The sequence below is a fragment of the Pleurodeles waltl genome, chromosome 1_1 (genome assembly GCF_031143425.1).
Source record: "Pleurodeles waltl isolate 20211129_DDA chromosome 1_1, aPleWal1.hap1.20221129, whole genome shotgun sequence".
In the NCBI taxonomy this organism is placed as follows: domain Eukaryota; kingdom Metazoa; phylum Chordata; class Amphibia; order Caudata; family Salamandridae; genus Pleurodeles; species Pleurodeles waltl.
In genome coordinates, this window is record NC_090436.1 from 380,913,633 (window position 1) to 380,937,070 (window position 23,438).

A 23,438-nucleotide genomic window follows, 5' to 3' on the forward strand; every position below is an offset into this window, starting at 1 on the left:
GTAAGACAAAATGATGTATCCCCCTCCTTAGCCCAATGCATGGAGAGTAGTATACCAAAGAGCTGTCCTTTAGGGAAACCATGAAGTCTCTCAGAGTACTGTAAATATACACACAAATAGAAGCTGCCTCCAGAGAGAAAACATTATCCAGTGGGACATGACTGGCCATTGAGTGTGTCCCAACTATGGGAAGGGTGCATGAGCGGTAAATCTATTCCTCACTTTTCAGTTGAAACACACAGTGCAGATGCTGGAGGAAAGAAGATCACAAATGTGAAAAAAAGGTAGCACCTGGTTCACAGGATTCCTGCTGGAGGAAAACAACCCGCAGATTGTCCAGTACAATGAGGTTCTTACCACTAAAGAGTCCTATCACATCTGACATCTGTCTCGCAGCACATATACAAAGCAGGGGTATTAGAGATTGACAGTTTTGCACTAATTGAGACACTTCAGGTTGTTTCAGACTAATCAGATAATCACTCTGCATTATACAATCTTATCACAGTACACATCGTGGTGGTTTTTAAATTTTTTATTTGCACTATTTATATGTTTAGTCAGATAGTTTACTTCGCCATTTTGCAACTCTGTGGTAGTACCCAAGTGACCTGTGCAGAAATCCGAAGGATGGCTGTCCCCAAACCAGACCTTTGCCTACCGATACAACTAAAATGCAAACATTTGCTCAATTAGTGGACAATTATTTTCGCTCCATGTGTGCCTTAATTCTAAAAAATAAGCATGCATTCGTACTCTGTTCCATGTCTGTGGTGTCCAACAGCTTTGCTCCTTATTGCTGCATGTATTTTGTAGTGCAGTTGTAATTAATCATTCTTAAATTACCTTTTCTTACTCCTTCCTTTGCAGACTAGAGGAGCAGCTTTTTTCATCATTGCTGTAATTTGCTTACTGCTTTTTGATAATGATGACCTCATGGCAAAAATTGCGGAACACCGTATCCTTTTCTGTGTCTGCAGCCCAGCTGAATTTTGGCAGCATCTCAAGCACCACTGCTCTTCAGCTATGTTTGAATTTTGATTTGCTAATTCTTTTCTATAGATTATGAAGTATTCAAACTGGATTCCAACCTTTCATGTCGAGAATAGAAAAACAGCACAGGTATGAAGTATGTGTGGTAGTTGACTTCATTCAGGTTTGTTAGTTTGTCATGTTAAACCTCACAATGTCAAATTAACTGAACTGGTAAAAAGTGAGGTAGAATCAACACATTTGGATTGTTTTTATTTACAAAATAGAGTACTGGTGGAATTTCTTTGCTTTGTTGTTTGTTAGTATGTGTGCAATATTAGGGCTTGGCAGGGAGTTTAATTGCTGTAAAGAATAGGCAAGACACTAGACAATGATCGTGGCTGAAAGTCCGTATGATGAATTGGGGGTATTGTAATAGGTTCCACAGTGTGAAGTTTAGCTCTATCTGATACCATTTTTGTAGAATGTATTTTCATGTTCAGTCAGTGGTGTTCTTAAATTGAGTTTGCTTGTGTTCTTGAACCTGCACGTGTTTAAGTCTTATGCCCGTATATTGTAACATTTAGTGTTATATTAATTTATATAAAATATACATCGATTTTAGTTAGGAGTACTTTAAAGTTTCTAAAATTAATAATGCTTTTAAAATTTGTAGATAACAGTCTGCCTTTCCAAAAATCTTTCTGTCAGTATGCTCCACCTGCATTCAGCTAGTGTTTGGCTGTCATGGCAGATGCAGAAATCTGTCCAGACATTTTAAAGTAAGTTTGTTTATGAAAGTGTTGCCGAATTTCACACTGCCATCTTGGTTTTCTGCAATAGTGCTGAAGCAAGAGTTCCTGTCTGTTCTAAAAACAAGGGTTTTCATCATGCTTTTCAGAAGCAAGACTGTTTTTTTATTCAATGGAAGGATGTAAAGATTTGTAACAAACCTAATTCGAAAATTAGGCAGATCTCTTCTTTTCTAAATTATTTTCCATACCCCAGATTTATTAGTGCTTATGCATGGATGTGCATGAGACCTCATCAGGATCTCTTGAAGGGCTATTTGTTTAGTGACCCTAATCCTAGTTCCTTCTCTTCATATTCAGTACTAACTGATATGCCTAGTTGCAACGCCAATGACATTTGAGGGTATGTAGTCACAAAAGATGAAGTCCTGTCACTTCACCATGTTGGAAGCAAAGGCAGTGCACTTTTGTTCATACATCCTTAAGTAATGGGGAGATTTACTCTAGAGAAGATCAAAAAAATCATCATTGAATGCTGTCCAGCAATCTAGTCATTCACTCACTGAATATCTAAAACATGAAAGCAGACACGCCTAGAAAGGCCTTTTTCAGACTGGTTATTAGAGACAATATGGTCACAGAGCTCTTGCTGCGTAAGCTGTTAACTCTTCCTCTCAAATGTTGCCACAGTGGAAGTACAGACTGCAGAGGGTTTATGTCCAGAATCCAACTCTAATTACAGTGTTCTGCTAATCAACTAAACGTTCAGTTGTTTTTTCATCAATATGCATGTTGTCCTAATCAGAACTGGAGAAACTGAACTGTGATGTGTGGTTGTCATCGTGCAGCCCGGTGTCTGACTGAGAATGGGGGGACGAGGAGAGGCAGGGGATGGGAGGGGGGCTGGGGCGAGAGGCAGGGCAGCCAGCTCTGTTTAGAGAGGCTTTGTTCGTTGTGGGTCTGCGTCAGTGTAGCCGTGGGGAGTATGTGCTCCATGGGGATGGTGGCCTGTGTTATGGAGGGGCCACTGTGTGCTTGGCATAGGCATCTCGTGCCAATGTGTGGCAGAACATCTATTAATGTGGTCTGTTGTCAGATTTTGCCTCTACCTTCTCCAAGTAATGCTGCCAGTCTGGGGGTCGGGTTAGTGCTAGAGCCCTCGTCTGTCTGCACGCAGTGCCCGCTGTTCCACCAAGGTGCCTGAGTGAAGATTGGAGAGCCACAAGGAGAGCAGGGAGGGCAGACTTCCAGCACATGGCTATTCTCCATTTTGCCAGACCTAGGACCAAATGTATACATTTATTGACTGGTTTGCGTGCAGCTAGTAACTCACAATAGGCAGTAGACCCCCACCCATTGGACCAGAGAGTACATGGCATCAGAGAGGAACCCCATCACCTCCCCCCATTAAGAGTCAAGTGGGGGGCAGCCTCATACCGTGTGCACAAATTCTGCCACACTGGTGTGGCAGCGAGGGCACGTGTCTGAGATGCCAGGGTACTGGTATGGTGTAGGTAAGTGAATTGCGTGTACTTCAATCTAAAGTTCATGGATATTAGTTTCTGTGTCTCTATACATTGCACCTATTGTTTGTCCGCTAATGTGATGCCAAAGGCAGATTCCCAGTAGGTTTGAAATACGCAAGGGGTGGGGGGGTTCTCAGGCCATGCTCAGAGAGTTGCATAGATGCGCGTCAGCCCTACGCCCTCCTCCGTGCGTCAGTATCACTTGAAAGGATAAGGACGTCTGGGTCTCATGTGTCCTACGCCAAACATGTGCAGGCAACAAGTGAGTGCTGCATAGATAAGGAATGAGCCAGGTGGTATCCCATACTTATCCACCAGGCTTTCAAAGGTGACAAGGACCTTATCTGTGAAAAGATCACCCCACACAGTTAGTCTTGCCTTGGTCCAAAGGAACGAGTCAAGCCACAGTTGCAATTCGATACATCCTAGTAAAGCCCAGAGGGAAAACTCAGGAGCAAATGGGGGACAGGCTAGCTTCTGGATCATATGTCCTCCAGCACGAATTGGCTACCCGCATGAGGGCATCGCGCACCCCTGGTCTTTACCTCCGCTTTAGACCCAAGCAGCCATTGCAGCACCAAGGCCAGTGTCTCCCTACCAAACCAATGTCCCAGTTCCAACAAGTTCATGCCTGCTATCCAGCGCATGGTCCACTGGAGCTGGACGGCGGCATAATGGTGTTCATAGTTAGGTGCACCCAAGCTTCCCTGATCTAATGGAGCGTAAACCTAGAGAGTGCCACCTGCTGTCTACTCTTGCCCCCTGTCAATGCTGTCAGCAAAGATAGCAGTTTGGTGAATATTCTGCAAGGCTATAGTGTGGGGATGGCTTAGAAAAAGTATAATAGCCTCGAAAGTAACAGCATTTTGGAGATAGCAACCCTGCCCGCTGGGGAGAGCGGCAAGCCTGTCCAAAATGGGAGTGATGCCCTCACCCTAGTAGTGCTTTGGCCACATTACCGTCGATTAGGTCTTTCTCAGAGTGATCTACTCGGATGTCGAGGTGTTTGAAGGAATCACATGTCCAGGGGAGGGGAGTCTGTGAAAGCGCATTCCGCTGTTTGTCCGTTAGGGCCATAAGGGGGAACAAATGAGATTTATCCCAGTCCATCTGTAAGACGGATGCTTCCCTAAACTATCATAGTAGTGTCATTATGCTGGGAAGCACCGTGGAATCATCTCAAGGAGCATCGTCAGCGTATAGGGAAAATATGTGCCAGTATCAATCACCAGCTCCGATTCCCCAGTCTGCCGCTTGTGCCTAAAGTGCACACGCTAGTGGCTTCATGGCCAGTGTGACTATTATAGGGGATAGAGGGCATCCCTGTCAGGTGCATGTTCTATAATAAATGTGTCAGATATAATGCTTCCTGTTTTGTCCCTGGCAAGTGGCGTAGTATGTAAGATGTCTATCCATCTGAGGAAACTGAGGTCAATGCCCAGTGTCTTGAGAACTTCCTTCAAATATTCCCATACCAGGGTATCGAACGCCCTTTTGATATCCGGCGTTGTGACCCAGGGGTTCGCGCCTGCGGATCGTGCCCAAGCCATTATTATGAAAAGGCAGTGGAGGTTCAGGAAAGTGTACCTGCCAGGTGTAAACCTGTTCTTATCTGGGTGTATTAACTGTTGTGCAGTAGGGATCATTCGGCTGGCCAGCACCTTGCCAAGTGTCTTGTAATCAGAATTTAACAAGGATAGGGGATGGTAGGAGCCCATCAGTAAGGGGTCTCTGTTAGGCTTAGGCAGGACAACCAAAGGCGGGAAGTATACCCGCTGTGTAGGAGGAATGAAATAATTTAAGGGAGGGATCAACGAATGTTGAAAATTAGCACAGAATTTTATTGCCCACCCGTCTGCCCCCGGGGTCTTGTCGTCTGCCATCTGTTTTATTGTCCCTAACTTCGGCATTGGATCGGAGTGCTTCAAGATCCAGCAGTCTGCCAAGCCAATTTGGGCCATACCTGCCATTCTCGGATCTGCATACAACTTAGTGTAATAAGAACAGAAAGCTCTATTGATGGTATCCTAGGTTTTGTGTATTACATCCGTTTTGCCACGAATAGTGGTGATTGGGAGCTGGTGGAAGTCAGAACGAAGGGGCCAGGCTAACAGCCTACCGGCCTAGTCACCCTGAACATGCTTTCTAGACAGTCAGTTGTTATAATCTAGATCTGAGTGAGACTTCTAGCTGCAGATTCCTTACCTTTGATTTTCCCAGGCGCCAGGCGCCAGGCTGGTTCTGGAAACTTTAGCTGATTAATACACATTGCGTGTGCTGTCAGGTGGCTCCATTTGGCTCCACGTGGCATCGTTGGTGTCGTAAGTGACAGCGCAGCCACCTATATAGGCCCCACCCGGGCAGGCAGGCATTAGTTATTTTCTTTTTGCAACAGTTAGCACAGATCCGGAGAGAGCTACCCTTCTGCTGTTTTGACAGAGCTTTTTTTGACTTTGTGATTATTATTATTTTTTTTTTTTTTTTAAGTGTGTGAAGATGTCATTGAGGAAGGCTGGCTGTTGAAGACGGGTTAGCCCTAGGCTGTTGTCTCCCAACTCCAGACTATGGCGATCCTCCTGCACTCCCTGGGGGTCACTATAAATGTACCAAAGTCACACATGACTCCCTCTCAGATGCTCCCTTTCATAAGAGCTGTTCTGGACACATTGTAGTTTAGGGCTTATCCTCCCAAGTAGCAAGTCCAGGATATTCAGGCTATGATACTGATGTTTCAGCTGCTGTCATGGATTTCGGTCAGAATGACTTGGAGGCTGAAGGGCCTCCCGGCTTCCTGGATCCTGCTGGTAAAAAATGCCAGATAGCTTATGCAGGATGTGCAGTAGGACCTGAAGTTCCAGTGGGCACAGCATCAGGGAAATCTCTCTGACATGGTCCACATCTGCGAAGGACCTGCAGTGATGGTGAACGAACTGCAATTGGGTCAGAGGCAGACTCCTCTCCCTTCCACAACCAGACCTCGCAGTAGTGACAGATGCATTACTCCCGGGAAGGGGAGGTCATGTGGGAGAAGTGGAGATCAAAGGACTCTGGTCTCCGGCGGAATACAGAATCCACATAAACATGGTACAGAACTACCACTGTGTGTAGCCATTTACTGCATAATAAAAAAGAGTGTGTGGCAGCTCTTGCGCCCCCAGCCAGCCCCACACCCAACACAAGTGCATCACCCCCCCAGCATCTCTTCGACCACACACTCAAACAATGCGACCTTTGTGAAGGGTCTTCCAAAGTGAACAAACACGTCACCATGTTTTAGTACCTTTTGATCCATTGGAGCTGCAATTTTGTTTTGTTAAAGTCTGCAGATTATGTAGCAGATGATATATATATATATATATATATATATATATATATATAACCTCTGTAACATTCTTTCATAGTCCATGCTGCTTCCGTTACCTGTCTGTTGGCTTTATCTTGAAACATTGGGGATAGTTCAGTGCATAGGTGTATCCCTTGTGCACAGGTGTCATCACCAGCTCTAGTTGAGAATTAGATTAGTGGATCACCTCCACTGTGCCCCATATTCCAGAAACATCCATTTTGATGGATACATCAACCTGTGGATACCTCACCTTTTGAATACTCCCAGTGTGCCAGCATTCAATGGAAATCTTTTCTTTCTAGCTCTCCACGTTGACGAGGACATCACAATGGAACGGCTCCACACGGGACTCCATCTGACGTTATCATAGCTATAAGAAGTCCTCGCCTGCGTGCTGACATCAGCTCACTTTTTTCCGCGCCTTTTACGCTAATAGTTTTTTCTACCTCTCCAGGTGTTACACTGCATCGAGAGAGCTTCTTTTCCAAGTTTTCTTCTGGTTACAATGTCTTCAGGCTTTAAACCTTGTAAAGAGTGTGGAGGTCATATGTCGATCTCTGACCCACACGAAAATTGCCTCTGGTCATTGAGTTCCCAACCATGACGTCAGGGGATGCTCTTCCTGCCAGAGTTTGAACCGGGAGGCACTGAAAGAAAGGTAGGCAAAGCTGTTCCTGGCAAAGGCTAAAAAAAAGAGAAGCAAGGCCCTCGAAGATCCAGGCCTCGAGAGGAGTCGTCATCTCACAGGTCCTCTAGGTCACATAAGTAGCAGGTTCGTCACAGCTCTTGCTTTTGCTCTTTCCGAGATGCTAGTCCGAGGTGTTTGATGCCGGCTTCTAGGTTTGGCACATGTCGATATGGGAGGTGAGTCCCACCTTATCACCTCCACAACCGAAGTCGCCTGAGATGTTACCAGTGCCATCTTTGGTGGAGATCTCCGCGTCGCCTGCGAGCCCTGCAGCACAATTCTGTCCTGTTACTCCACCAGAAACAGGACATTGAAGAGCAGAAATCAAGTCAGGCCCTACCTCAGCAGGAGTATCCTTTTTTTTTCTTGCTCCTGGGATGGATCCACCTGTCCTCTTAAATGCTATGTTTAGCATTTTCAACAGAGTGATGGGCCCCATGGGTCCTTTGGCCTTTAATCTGGTTCCATATAAACAGACTCCTTCCATGCCTTTATGGCCAAAAGCTCCATCTCCGGAGGTGACGGCGGCCATACCCACGTTGGATCGATCTCGTCCGGTGTTGAGTCACTGTACTCCTCGTCAGAGTAATATCCGGGCTCCGGCGCCACAAAAGATAGCTTTGTCGTCGGCGCACTCACTATCAGTGCCAGGACTGGAATCTAGATTAAGGTCTAGAAGGGAAGCCTTGAGGCTCTTGGAGGCGCAACAGTACTGGGAGGTACAACAGGACCTCGAGGAAGGCGAGATTCCATTACCTTCTCATGGTTTTGAAGGTATTGAGGTGGCTAGTGGACTGGATACGTCTCTGAAGTGGGAGTTATCGCCTGTGGATATTCCACTTTCGGAGGTAACTGGTTACTATGGAGTGATCAAGAAGGCAACTGAACTTTTGGATTTGCCATTACCCATACCCATTACCCATATCGGAGTTGAAGATTAACATCCTAACTGAGGTTCTTCACTCCTCATCTGCTACATCATAGCCTCTGCTGCCATTTAATGAGGCATTGACTGAGCCAGTCCTGGACATTTGGCAGAAACCTGTAACTACTCCGGCTGTTTCTAAAGCAATAACCAGGAGATATAGGGCTGGAACGGGTGACCCACAGTTTCTTAGTCAGCACCCGACACCTGAAAGTCTTGTGGATCCAGGCTTGTTGTTCTTCAAAGGCTGCTCCTGGTTCCTTCCTTATGACTCCAGCAGATAGAGAATCAAAGTGTATGGAACAATCTGCTAAGAAGGTCTTTTCCTCATGTAGAATGGCATTAAAATCAGTAAAAGCTACTAATGGACTCTGCCAAGGATGTTGCTCGCTAACTACTGCAGAATGTGAAAGAACATTTTAAGGAGTTAATGCAGGATAGGCAAGCAGTGGCTAAGCAGGTCATTCAATCTGGCCTAGAAACAGCAGATTCTGTTGTTGGTGGCAACCAGAAGGCATGCATGGCTTAAGGGGTCGGGTTTTCCAATGTTATATTCCTTCTTGAACCTCCCTTTTAATGGATCCAGGTTGTTTGAAGACAAGGCTGACTCAGCTTTGGAAAAGTTCAACAAGGAGAGTAAAGAGACTGCTAAGTCTTTGGGACGTCAAACATTCTTCTCGTCCTGTAGACTCTTCCGTAGGTTAAGGGGGTTTGGCTGCAGATCCTCCTTTCATGAGGCAGAAGTTCCAGGGTCAACAGTGTGGCAACCCCCCTTGTAAGTCCTACAGAGGTCGTGTGAGACTTGGGCAGCGTGGTGCCGTCCAACAGTCTTTCTCCTTCTCCACTTCATCCTCCGCTGGGAACCTATCAGGAAAGCACCCCTAGTTCTCTACCCTTTCAGCAGCATGTGTTGCCCGTAGGGGGAAGGTTAATTCATTTTCTCCAGGAGTGGGAGTCAATAACATCAGACTCATGGGTGTTGAGCATTGTAGGAAATAGGTATGCCGTTTCCTTTCAAGAGTTTTCCACTCCCTTCCCTCCCCAACATACTTTTTGTTCAGAGGATCACCTGCTGTTGCTTCAGTAAGAGGTACAAAATCTGCTGTTAAAGGGAGCAGTAGATTTTGTTCCGGAGCAAGAAAGGGGTCAGGGATGTTATTCAAGATATTTTCTGATCCCCAAGAAAGATGGTTGTTTGCGGCACATCCTAGCCCTTAGGATTTTGAACTGGTACCTCAAACAAGGGAAGTTCAAAATACTGACCCTAGCTCAGGTGCTTCTGGCACTGGACAAAGAAAACTGGATGGTTCCTATTGACTTGCAGGACACGTTTTCACATCCCCATTCTGGGATCGCACAGGAAGTATCTCTGGTTCATTCTAAGGTTGCTGCACTACCGGTTTGTGGTCCTTCCTTTTGGTCTTACTTCTGCACCTCAAGTCTTTATGAAGGTAATGGCAGTGGTTGCAGCACATCTCAGAAGGAAGGGCATATCGGTATTCCTTTACCTGGATGATTGGCTGCTCAAAGCCAAGTCTCCAGAGTTAATGCTGCACCATTTGCAAGTGACTACCCAGTTGTTGTCCAACCTGGGATTTTCATTGAACATGCCCAAATCTCACCTGGAGCCCTCTCAGCACCTCCTGATCATAGGGGCAGTACTGGACACTACATCAAATCATGCCCCCACCCCTCCCTTCTCAGAGGATTCAGGACATTCAAGCTATGATTCCAGTCTTTCAGGATGGAGCAATTGTTCTGGTATCAAAGTCCTATGCCTGCTCAGTCTGTTCGCTTCCTGTATTCTGCTGGTCAGTCAAACACGTTGGCACATGAGGAATCTCCAGTGGTGCCTCCGCAAGCAGTGGTTTTAACACAATTGAGATGTCAAAGAGTTGAGAAAGATCTCCAAGAATGCTGCGGTGGAGCTTCATGGTGGAGTGGGAACAGCAGCCTTACACAAGGGAAACCGTTTACCCTCCTCTGGTGGCCACAGTGATAACAGATGCTTCCATTCTAGGGTGGGGAGCGCATCTGGGGGATCTGGAGATCAAAAGTCTCTGGTCTCCAGTGGAACTGATGTTTCACATCAATCTGTTGGAGTTACGGACAATACGTCTGGCTCTCAAGGCCTTCCTCCCTTCCATTTGCGGTCAGTCTGTTCATGTCTTCACAGACAACACTCCTGCGATGTGGTGCATCAACAAACAGGGAGGGGTAGGCTCGTATCTTCTCCGCAGAGAAGTTCGATTATTCTGGTCCTGGGCTCAGGACCATCGGGTTTGCATAGTAGCAAACCATTTGGCCGGAGCTCTCAACGTACATGCGGACAGTCTCTGCTGCCACTTTTCAGCTGATCAAGAGTGGCATCTCCATCCAGGGGTGGTTTCTCTCGTCTTCCAGTTGTGAGGGATGCCTCAGATAGACCTCTTTGCCATGCACGAGAACGTGCACTGCCCTTAGTTCTGCTGCCTCCAGTATCTGATGCAGGTAGCATTGAGGGATTAGTTTCAGTCGAGCTGGAGCAACCGACTGCTTTACGCGTTTCCTCCCATACCCTTTATTCTTTGGGTTCTGAGGAAGATTCGCCAAGACTGGGCCCAAGTCACATTAATAGCCCCAGATTGGCCAAGAAGGGTGTGGTACACAGACCATCTCCACCTCTCACTGCCCCCTGCAGTTGCAAGGGCAGGTTCTACACCCGCACCTCCAGAACCTGCACATACATACCTGGAGATTGAACGGGCAGTTAGAATCATTTTTCTCTTCCCCCAGAAGGGGTGGATGTTATATAATCGGCCAGGCGACACTCCAACAAAACTGTCTATGCTGGTAGATTGGCTAGGTGCATTTCAATGGTGTAAGGAGAAACACATTGATCCTTTAAAAGCCCATTTGTCCATTGTTTTGCAATTTGATCTCTCCTTGGCACAACAAGGTTGCGCAGTAGCGACCATAAAGGGCTATCTGTCGGCATTTATTTGTTTACCTGACCAACCCTCTTTATTTAAGTCCCCTATAGTTCTAAGGTTTCTTAAGGGTTTGACTAATAGGTTTCCTCCCGCTCCCTTTATAATGCCTCAGTGGGATTTAAATTTAGTTTTAACTTCCCTGATGGGTACAATGTTTTAACCATTGCATAGTTTCCTGTTGAGATGTCTCCCGTTTAAACCTGTTTTTCTTAAAGCGATCACGTCGGCTAGACGTGCTAGTGAGCTGGAAGCTCAATGCTAACAAGGTGGTTTTGAAAACTAGGGCAGCTTTTCTACCAACTTTTGCAGCTTTTTTACTCCTTTCCATTTAGGGCAGTGCTTCACCCTTCCATCCTTCTACCCTCTTCCCCATCCCTCTAAGGATGAGGGAAGGCTGCACCGTCTGGATCCAAAAAGATTGCAGAGCTTCTATGCGGACAGGACGCGAGACTTCAAGACAGATGATCAGCTTTTTGTTGGTTACGTGGGAAGATGAAGGGCAAAGCTTTCCATAAAAGAACGCTATCACCGTGGGTCATTCTTTGCATTAAAATGTGTTATTCACTGGCAAAGAAGGATCCTGCCGAGGGCATTAGAGCTCATTTGACCAGAGCTAAGTTTACTACTTCTGCTTTGGCTAGAGGTGTACCAGTTGTGGATATTTGCAAAGCAGCAACTTGGGCTTCCCTCCTCACTTTCGCAAAGCATAACTGGTTAGACTCAGAAGTAAGGAGGGACGATCATTTTGCCCATTTAGTCCTGCAGGATTTCTTTGTATAGCCATAAAGCCACTCACCTCCGAGTGCTGGACTGCTTTGGGATTCTGTTCAAAAGGTTAGGCATCCACAGGTAGATGTGTCCATCAGAAGAACAAGTTACTGGCCTTCGGTAATGCTTTTTCTGGTGGATACAGTATCCACCTATGGATTCCTCACGGTACCACCCACCCACCTCCCCGTTGCCTGTCTGGCTATGCCAAGAAAGATATGATATATATATATAGTGTATGTATTTCTGGCAAGTTGTATGTACAGAATGTATATTTGTAAATAGATGTGTTTAGGTAAATTCCTTTGTTGAGTTGGCACATGTTGTACTTGTGATGTTGGTGTTCACCTGTTCGGAGGCGCTTGTGGAGCCGTTCCATTTTGACGTCCTCGTCGACGAGGAGAGCTAGAAAGAAAAGGTTTACGTCGAATGCTGGCACACTGGTAGTCTTCAAAAGTAGGTGCTCTATCCACCAGAAAGTGTTACCGAAGGTAAGTAATTTGTTCTTTTGGAACAAATGTTACATTGCACACTATTAAATCCAATGTTTAATGTTCGTTTTTTTCTTCATGCACAGGGAAACTGTATTGGAAGAAAACCATTCCCACCTCTGTCTGATAGCAAAGGCATGTAGCTGTTTCCCTCTTGCCCACTGCATGTAGTTTGCCTCTGTAGCAATTAATTTATGCTTGTATATTGAAGTTCTTAGAGTCGAAGGAAAGGATCATGGCTTATGTTGACTCTACAGCTTCCATCTTACCCACTTCCTGTCCTACTTGTCTCTTAGGTTATGTGAAGTGTTGCTGTTAAATGCCAAAATATAGTTACCTTTGGTATGGTAGCTATCTTAATCTAGAGTTCAGTGACCATCTCTGGAGACCTTCTAGTGGTTATCATGAAGTCTGTCATATTTGCCTACATCGAAAATAGTCTTTGTTCTGCAGCCTACATTCTTGTTTGAGGCCCTTAAATTTGTTAGGCTTTTACTAATCCTGGACCTAAATCTCTCCTTCCTACAGGCATAGGGTGGGGTCCTCCCGCACCATAGTGGCATTTATTATGTGTTTATCTTTCCATGGCAGACCTAATTCTTTTCCAGGCTCATATCACTCCCTGGTTTTCAGAAGTTATATCTGCAACCAGACAGCATATGGACCCATGCCTTTCTATTTTGGATATCTTTGTTGAATTCATGAATGACATTCCTCACTCTCCTTGGGCATTAGTAATTACAATAGTGAGGAGAGCATTCACCATCCTTACTCAAACAAGCTGTAAAAATGACCTGAGTTGAAAACTGTCAGTGCAGTTCATTGTTCACTACATTGTATTTCTGGGTAACTAAAGTTGGAGTGCCCTTTTGTTTAAATGAGGGTTACCTGCCTATTCATGTCTTCTTTATTGTGCATTTCTGTATATAACAGGACTGATTAAGAAATGTAAATCAGAATTATGTGCTTTCAAGCTTTTAATGGTTTAATTGACTCTTTTACAAATAGAGAACACGGCCAGGTAAATATTTTGCTCCTCTCAAAGAGAGAAAGCTCTGAGGGATACTTCTAATTGCAGAATGCTCCAGAGGTGCCAGACTGGATCCAGAAACATTCTCAGCAATGCCTCTGTGCACGGTTAGATGTTGCAGTGAGTTTCTCCATTGGCAATGTACCTCCCCGGCGTGGCTGAGTGGAGCAACATATGAGCTCCACCCCTACGTGCTGGCAATGGTTCCCTTACCGCACCTTCTTATATGGATCCAGAGCTCTGCTCCCACATTTGTCTGCCTTATAATGTTTTCTAAAACACTCTAAAATCAGTGTGCTAGGGAACTCTATCCCTCATGTATGTCCCATCCCAGCTCGTAAGCTTGATCTCTCTCTCCCTGGGCCATTCTTGTGAGAGGTCTACCTCACAGTCGAAGTCCAAATCAGAGTCTAAACACAAACATAAAAAAGTGAAGCAGGATTCGACTTCATCCTACTTCTCCATATCCAAGGAGAAGACCCGAGGGCATGACAATGTTAGTTTGTCTCCTCCAGAATCCCCAATCGTGAACTGATTCCTCAACTGGTTCCACTGGATCTTGGGTTTCTCTGGCCATCGGCGATGACTTCACAGCAAATCAAGGCCTTTGAAGAGTCCATGCTGCAGATCATAGACACTTTTCCGGCTCCTTCTGGCATGCCTTCAGACCCGAAAAATCTGCAGGAGCATTCAGTGGGTAATCACTGGCAGACCCTTCCCTGACAACTACTGACCCTTAAGGACAAGTTCTCCGGGCCCTGTATCAACTCGGGTGCAGATGCCCACTCTAGGGCCTGGACCTGCACCAGTTCACCACTCAGTGCTGTTGCCTATATTGCCGCCACTGGAAGAGGCCCTGGTTCTGATCCTGAAGTATGGCCAGGAACTGACGTAATCCTGAGATCCACCGATGTTGCGCTACGAAATTCTGCACGGGTGTTACCAGGGTAGCTGCACTAACAGAGGCTCTATTATCTTTTTGGATCCGTCTCTGAGCTAGGAGGAGCCAGAAGGAGGTGATTATGGTGGGGTAAGGACTTGTGATCTCCCCCTTTATTATGATAATAACAGTTTTTATATGGATTTACAAGATGCTAGAAGACTTGATACCTCCCCTGTATTGGGGTTGTGCTCTAAACATGGACTACCAACTGAAGAGTCTGTAATTTGCGCTTGTGGTCTGACTGGCAGCTGACATTGTGGTTTCTAGCTACCCTCTGTCGAGACCAAAACTAATGTGCTTACGAAAATTTACAGCCTGAGCCTGCAACATCTCAGTCCTTCTTCCCCGTCAACAGGGCCCTCACTCATACTTTGATGGGCACTTGGTCAAATCCCTGTTCCTGCCCTCTAGGGTTTAGACAGGTGGCTAGGCGTCACAACTGGTGCCCAGCATCCCAGATTTTCTCACTACACAACCTACTCCACAGAGCCTGGTGGTAGAGCCTTGTGGTTCAGCCTTCAACCACTAAGGTTAACCACCATTCTTTCCCCACCGCTCCTCCAGATAGGGAGTCTAAATAGATTGAGGAATTTGGAAAACGGGGGTGTTTTCTGTGGCCAGCCTGGCACAAAGATTGGTCAGTCGAGGTTGTTTGTGGCGCTGCTATATGCATGCTCTCCTGGACATGGCCAGTGGGCTCAGAAGGCCTTAGTGCCTCTTTAGCTCAAACTATTCATGATATGGCCAAGTAAATAATTAGTGCTGGCGTAGATACTGCAGATTTACTGGGGATGACCGTTGGCACCAGCTTTCTTCGCCGCTGCCACACGTGAGTGTGTTCCTCTGAGTTTTCTGGAGATGTGCAAGCGTCTCTCATGGATATGCCCTTTGATGGTTCACACCTTTTTAGCAAAAAAGCAGAATCTGCCCTTAAGCAGTTTAGGACAGTGAGACCATAACACAATGAATAAGACTGTTGACCCCTGCCAAGCAGTTCCTGCATCAGTTCAGGAAATTCAGGGGCAACCCTTTGCTTCCATACAGACTGAGTCAATCACCTTAGTGACTGACTGTCACCTCAGTTCTTTCAGTGCTGAGGACAAGGGTATGGCAGGCATTACACAGGCCAGCGAGGACACCAATCATCCAAGTCCCCCTCCCTTGCGACAATAACTTCTAAGGTTCTTTAGTTTGCCCCTAGCAGCGCACAGAATTCGACCTTCTAATTTTATCTCAAAACTCATAATCATATTAAGTGTTGTAATTGCTGTTACCACACATATCACAGTTAAACCGGCTACTTCTAATGAGGGTCTTAATGGTAATTTTCCTACAAAATGAAACTTCGTTCTGACTTTTCATCAGTATATAATATTGAACGCATCAAAGGACATGTTAGGCCCCTCGGTATTTAAATTACTTCACCATCATTCCTTTCTCAAAATAGAAATTCCATGGTGGTTCCCTTGCATGTTTTATGGCTAAATCATAACTTTATAGAGATATATATTTTTTTAATTTTAATTTGTTTTGTTCTGTGTGACACGTTATTGTTTTTGCAAGCTCGTGCTAGTGAAGAAAGTTAAATGCAGTTTCCACTGGATAGTTAAATTACTACTTTCTCGTCCCAGTGTTTCGCACCCTGACCCTTGGCTTAATGTTTTCTGCTAAAACAGTGTACAGCCTATTGGAATTTCTACAAACGAATATACTTCCTGAACAATTTGTTCTTTTTGATAAATGAAAAAATAATTGGGTGTCCAATGGCCTGTTTTTGTATTTGGACTTTGTCATCAAATACTTTGTCCTGTCACGTTTCCTTCAGTAGAATGAAATGAAGGTTTGGGTCAGAGTTTTCAATCTTCAGGTTTCAGTAAAATATCTCTGCTAGATCCTTGGCTTTTTAAATTCTGGTAATTTTTCGTGCATTTCATCCTACTAAGTGTGTTTGGATATGTAAGCGTTTTGGGCTGTACACATGCTTGCCCAGTAGTGGTGTTTGGCAAACTATAGTAACAGTACTGGTCAAAAAAAAGGAGTTGCCAATTTTAATGAAAGTTCATTGTATCCTAGTGCTTTAATTGCTTCGCTGAGCGGTTGACACTAATATATTTATCATAATAGGATGTGGCAATATACACTTTTCACATATGATGTCAAGTGCCCTGAAGATTTTAGTACAACATTGGTGCAGATATCTGAAGATGCAGTTGGCCTGCACCCGTGTGCCAGCTTCTGATACGGTGACAACTAAACCTCTTGTTTGTGTATTCATTTCTATTAAAGTTGAGAAAGAGCCAGTAAGTGTATAATCCTTAACCTTGCTGATCTATCCAGCTGAGGGTCATCATGACAGTGCCCTAACCCACTTCCTATACACTGCCTTCTCATTCTTAGGCGTTGCAGACCACAAGGTAATTTCTTCCATTATTGTTAAGGATTGTCTTAGTTTGTTATGCACAACTATTACACTTTACCAAACATGTGAATTGTTGGCTTGTTTTGCTGATTTTAATAATCATGTAGTTAATTGCACAGCCTCTTGACCTAGTGTATAGCAACACAAAACAGCAGAAACAAACAGAGCGTTTGTTACAGAAAGGTTTTAAATGCCAGCAGAGGAGTTCTTAGATTTTCCTACGGTTTTAATTTGAGTTTTTCCTTCATGTAACTTAACCAATTGTTTTTTTTTCCTTTGGTGGTGTAAATGTTCAATTTGTCAGTGCCATTGTTTTGCATGAGGGCTTTATCTTAAAATATAGGTGGTGTTTTGCGTGATTTATTTCTTCCCAGTTTGCAAAGTTTTACCTGTATTCATGCGCCTGTGGCAATAAACAATATGTAGATACAAAATGAGGCCAACGAATGTCAGCACATTTTCTTATTGGGTAGAATTGATAGGCCTTTTGTCTTGACTGTTTTACCTTGTAATGAATTGTGATAGTAAAAATGTGGTCATTGTTAGAAAAATGTGGTCATTGTTAGAAACCTGCATCCTACCGTGGGCAGTGAAACAGCCTCTGAAAGCGTGGCTATGAGTAAGTGCAATAGAAATGATGAAAACTTTCCATGTCTTCTTCTGGTAAGTGTGTAATTGATTCCTTCTGCCCATTGTCATTCTAGGTCAAGGACATTAAATATTTGAATTTACTTTGCCAGCATATATATTTAGATTTCTCCTAAAGTCATAATCATTAAAGGTGAAGACCCTCACATCTTACTGTAAGCCCCAAGTGAAGTTGTTCTCCCTCTACACACACACACCTCCATCATTCCTTGGTGAGAATTTGAACACTGAGAAGGCCCTCAATATCTGGATCAACTTCAGCAGTACAGGATCTTTCAGCCCCGTAAAATTTGGTGTTAGTTGCAAACAGACATCAGCCGGTTTGTGTGGAATGGAAGAAGGCTGCGTCTTCATTTACAGACCTACCAAAGAAGGTTTTGGGGGGCTCCAAACATTACTTAATACTTTCAAGCATCGCAACTCCGATATATATGGTGGAGCAGCTACTGAAAAAACACTGGGGTGTCATGGATCAGGCAGTGGCCAGTACTCACACTTGGAAGGTTCCCTGGCTTCCTAAAACTCATAGATCATGAGGCCTATACTGCTCCCATATCATGAGGACCATTATGGCTGTCTGTAACAGGGTGGCATAGCAGAAGGGTCTCCCATCTGCCCCATCCCTGATGACCCTATTGTCCCCAGATCCTGACTTCACTTCTGGCCTACAGGTTGAACGGTTCCAGCAGTGGCAATCAACAAGATGCAAACCGGTTGGAAATGTGTTTGACCCAGCAGGAATTCTTCCCTTTGACACTTTAGAAAGAGACTGCTTGCTTTCTGAATCTGAATGGATCCACAGTGACCACAGAGCTCTATTTGTTGTTAGCACAGCCACCCCGATGGAGAAGCAACCAGGGCAAAAACAGTGGGGAGCAGAGCTAGGTAGAAACTCGCACAAAAATAATTGGATTTTTTTTTTTTACAAAGCATGGTACACTGCACACAATGCATCCAACACTGATATGGCTGTCAAGGTATCCACATATTGATACTGGACTCCCGCCAGGGTACAGAAATGGTGCCTAAAATATAGCAATGTGCTGGAGAGGCTCTGGGGTTACCAGATGTCTGTTGCACTTGCTCCAGAACTGGCCACAATTGTCCTGATACTGGACCACAGTCCTATAGACATAGATACATTCTTTGACATACAGGTGCCACAGCAGCGCATCCCGTCCTTTAGGGCTGAGGTTCCACGCCGCTTTGCCTTTTTCCCCACACGAAGAGTGTCAGGCTGAGCAAAGGTCAGCCTGACAGACACTCTTCAATTTCAGGTCAGGCAGCCAGGTGCAAGACATGCACTATTTCGGCAGGCTCCTGGCTCGCTGAGCTGGGCTGAGGAGGTCACAGCTACTGTAAGCGTGACCTCAGCTCAGCAAAGGTCCTTTGTGGCTCTCCACCTCTGTGACAAGGTGTAGTGTCACACATTGACTCCGACCTGGGCGCTTCAGTTTAAGCACTGAATTGCCTAGTGCTGAGTGTCAGTCAGTGACGCTTTGTCACAGAAAGGGGTGGGGGTCAGCAGTCCCACTGGTCCCATCCCACTCTGTGACGAAGTTGGGACTGCTGCCTTCCTGAAGGAAGGCAGCAGTCCCTACCCACCAGGAAACTCCGAGGCTGAGCTGCATGTAAGTGTGTGTTTGGTGTGTGCATGCGTGTATGTTTGAATATTTGGGAGTGAGAGTTGTGAATGGAGGTGTGTGTATGTGAATGAATGAGTGTGAGTGTGCATGTGTGTCCTGCCCGCCCTCCTAAAGTTACCAGCCGCCACTATGTCACAGCTCCCAGTGTATGTCCTGCTGGGCCTTTTCTATCCTCTACCCTACCCTCTGAATTCCAAAAAGGGTTAACAATTGGTGTGAGCCCTAGGGGCACGCAACAAGCAATCCTGTCCATCTGAGGTTTGGACAGAGTCCTGGACCACACCCCATGGCTACACAGAATATGGCACTAGCAGAGCATTGAAAAGCTAACCACATCCATAGAGTACACATTAGACACATATTGAGAGTCATGGGCCCCCTTCATTGGTCTCTTGAGTGCAATGGGGGAAGGTTTAGGTACAGAGGGGTTTGAGTTCACTCTTGGGGTAAGTTTATCAATGTTTCTCACACATTGCCAGCCTCCATGTTGTGAGCTACAAATCTGTAGTTGTTTGTCTCCTATCCTGTCAACTCTTGACATCAGAACAATAAAATAGGATGGATCCTAAAAGCTGGTGTTAACTAAATATCATCCAGAAGGAGAATAGTTTTTTACAATGGCACAATAATTACTTTTATGGCCATATCCCTATGCTATTTTTGCTCCTGACTCCCACTTGAGCCCTAAGTTGGAGGACATTCTATTGAGGGGTTGTTGGAGGTCAGAAACATCAGATCTTTGGAGGAGTCATCCCAATAGGATTACACATTACAGTTTAGAAAGACCATGATAAATGACACTTGCAACCATTTTAAATGATGCTCCATCCACTTCTAGCCCCCTTTTACAATTTGAAACCAGAGCTGTTCCTGCTATGTTCTAATTAGGGCATTGCTGCTGATTCGCAGGCTCACTAGTGTTTAGCCCCAAACAACATAGACGGCACCATCTCCTGCATTTCCAAATTTTAGGGACCTGCTGCAGGCCTCAATCTGCCAATTCTGTATCCTCTTTATCTTCAGTGTTGCAGTAAGATTAGTGTGACTAGTTACAAGAGCACAGAGTGATGTTCTACCGCAATAGGAACACCTCCACCATAGTGCATTCAACAGATTGTCAGGACCTACCTTAGATAGCCTAAAAGATACTTCTCATCCCAAGACATGCACATCTTGATCTGATATACATAGCTTTGCCGCATTCCAAATCGAACGAAGAGCCAAAATTTGCCCTTGCCCTACTCCAGAATTGTATTGTTTAAAAAGAGACTGCATTTCATAGACTACTATCAGCCATCCTCCTTCTGTTACTTAGGGAGTCATTCAAAAGTTAATATTTCTGATGGGAGAAGCACACATTGGGAAATCAAAATACAAATGTTACCCAGGTGTGTGCTGCAGTGAGCATTTGGACTCCATTGGCATAACCTGATATACTTCTGTGGCAAGTGTGCTTTATCTAAATGCAATGAGGTGTCTGGGAATATTTCAAAAGATATCTACATCTATCAAAAACACAGTTACAGATGGTAATTAATGTTTTTAAGCACTTCAATAGGAGATAATATCTTGGCTTAATTCAGAGACATTTGTGGGAACCATATTGTATCCTCACTTCTGTCCTAGCCTGATTTGAGAGAACTTTACCAGCAACTAATGTGAAGTATTTGTTGCATTATTTGATATGACAAACAATTAAGGGAAAGCTTTAATTAAAGTCAGTCCTTCTATCTCCGGATAGATTCCTTTGCAAAATGCACAGTTCTCTCTTTGATATTTTATCAATGTAACAGCAGAAATCCTACCAGCACTCAATTTTTGAATGTGTGCACCTTTTCAATTGTGGCAGCCTCATCTTGCTTATTAAATCAACCATGTGTCCGGATAGGCTTAAGGGCTTCTCTATTTAAAATTGTAATTCAGAAATAAAATATGGCTTGCCTGCACTGACAAAAACCTTTTGGTAGAATTGGGTTGATTACTTATACCACATTCTTTAAACTGAGTTCTATGGGTGGTTGCCACCACCTAAATGAGAGACAGAAAACCGTGTTATTCTGTAAAACCAGATTGTCTTTTTATAAAACTAAGAAACAAACTGCATGCAATCATGCAGCGGGTATCACTTTAGCAAAAGTAAGTTGTAGCTCATGTAGCATTTGGTAGAGCAGGACCCTTGGCATAGTTTATGGGAGATCTTGCTTGCCAAAGTGTTGGTTCCACTGTCTCATTTATAAGTGGGGAACCACAGATTGCTTACTGGTGAAATCACTACCTTCTTCTCTGGCACGCAGTCATTGGTGGTTATTCATCCACCAATGGGCCTGCATGGCTCCAAAGTACAATATATGTTGGTTCTCGGCAACAAACGCTTTTTGTGGCCTGCAACCGGACACTGTGAGTAAGGACGGAAATCCATGTTAAGGTATCTGTTTGGAGGATAGAGCAATTTACCTTGTTACCAGAATAGTTCTCTGTGTACAAAGTTGCCATAACTTGCCGTTATACCCTAGACTGGTTCATATTTGTCTAGACAAAAGGCTTATAATGCAGTTATGGTGTTGTCCTGGGATGCGACTACCACAGCCAAGATAAAGACAGTGAGGAAATTGATGGTATAAATCTTTTAGATATTTTTGCTAAAGGTTTATTAATCTCAGCAATCAAGAGTGGGTTATTTGTTTAATAGATGGCTAAATTAGGTTGTAGGCAGCAGGGACCAATGATTCAAGTTGACACCCAAACATATGGAAGCCCCCAAACATCCAGATGGCACCAGTTTCATGTAATGCAAAAGATTTCCTTTCAGATGAGTACAAGATCTAGGAGAAGTAGTAATTTTAGTATAGATGAAACTCAGCCATTCACTTGTATGTTCTCATGCTTCATCTATCCAGCCTGGCTAAGACTTTCCCAGATCTGTGTGTTAAACTTAGCATCATTGATGTGGTCTCCCCTTCCTTTTTACCTCTGTTTCCCAGCTTGATGATGTGTGCTGGACTCTGTTTTTGATACCCTGGGCACTTTACCACTGCCATCCAGTGCTAAAGTGCAAGTGCTCCTATGTAAAATGTGTGTGTGTGTAATTGGCTTTCCATGATTGGCATATCTGATTTACTAGTAAGTCCCTAGTACAGTGCATTAGAGGTGTCCAGGTCCTGTAATCAAGTGCTACAAGTGGCCCGCTGCACTGGTTGTGCCACCCACATGAGTAGCCCTGTAAACATGGCTCAGACCTGCCACTACAGTCTGTGTGTGTGCAGTTTTAAACTGCCAATTCGACTTGGCAAGTGTACCCACTTGCCAGGCCTAAACCTTCCCTTTTCATGCCTGTAAGGCACCCCTAAGGTAGGCCCTGGGTAGCCCCATGGGCAGGGTGCAGTGTATGTTTAAGGTAGGACATATACTAATGTGTTTTATATGTCCTAACAGTGAAATACTGCCAAATTCAGTTTTCCCTGTGCAAGGTCTATCTCTCTCAGAGGTTAATCTGGGGGCTGCCTTTAAATATTATGAAACTTCAGATTCCCTTTGGGAGCAGATATGAATGTGGAGTTTAGGGTCTCTGAACTCACAATTTAAAAATACATCTTTTGGTAAAGGTTGTTTTTAAATTGTGTGTTTGAAAATGCCACTTTTAGAAAGTAGGCATTTTCTTGCTTAAACCATTCTGTTACTCTGCCTGTTTGTGGATTACCTGTCTGGGTCAGTTTGAAAGTTGGGCTCTTTGTTCCTCTCTTCTAGACAGTGACACAAAGGGAACTGGAGTGTAGCCTGTATACCTTGATGAGCCATCTGGGCTGGAGGGGAATGGAGGAGTGGTCACTCACACCTGAAATGTCTCTGCCTTTCCTCACGCAATGCAGTTTCCAGCCCTCTGGTGTCTGTGTCTGGGGTCTGGCCTGGCCTGGGCAAGGCAGGATCTTACAAACAAGAGAGACTTTGCTTTGAAGTTTGCCTACTTCAAAGGCAGAAAGGGGTAAAAGTAGTGAGCCCAAAACCCCTGAAAATTAGATCACTTCTGGAATCAAGAGGAACCTCTGATAAGAAGAAGAGCTGAGGAGAAGTGTGCTGACCCTGTCTGTGACTTTGCTTTGTTGGGCTATCCTGCAGTTGCTGCTTCTGCCTGTGAAAGGGGACAAAGGCTGGACTTTGTTGCGCATTCCTGCTTGAGAAGAATCTCCCATTGAGCTTGCCTCCTGTTGTTGAAGTCTCAGGGAATCAAAGACTTCCCCTGCCAGGACCTGGACTCTCTGCCGAGACTCCTGCCCCCTGCAGGTGCCCTATCCAGTCCCTGTGCCCTTGAAAGGTG

General features: G+C 44.8%; 1 protein-coding gene across 1 annotated transcript in view; it reads left to right on the forward strand.

The window, feature by feature from the left end:
- Nucleotides 1-23,438, forward strand: part of SLC30A5 (solute carrier family 30 member 5) — a 302,331-nt gene that overhangs the window by 63,249 nt on the left and 215,644 nt on the right. The window contains exons 6-7 of the mRNA XM_069223076.1: nt 871-958; nt 16,751-16,827. Coding sequence (XP_069079177.1) covers nt 871-958; nt 16,751-16,827 — 165 coding nt within the window. The remainder of the gene's footprint in view (nt 1-870; nt 959-16,750; nt 16,828-23,438) is intronic.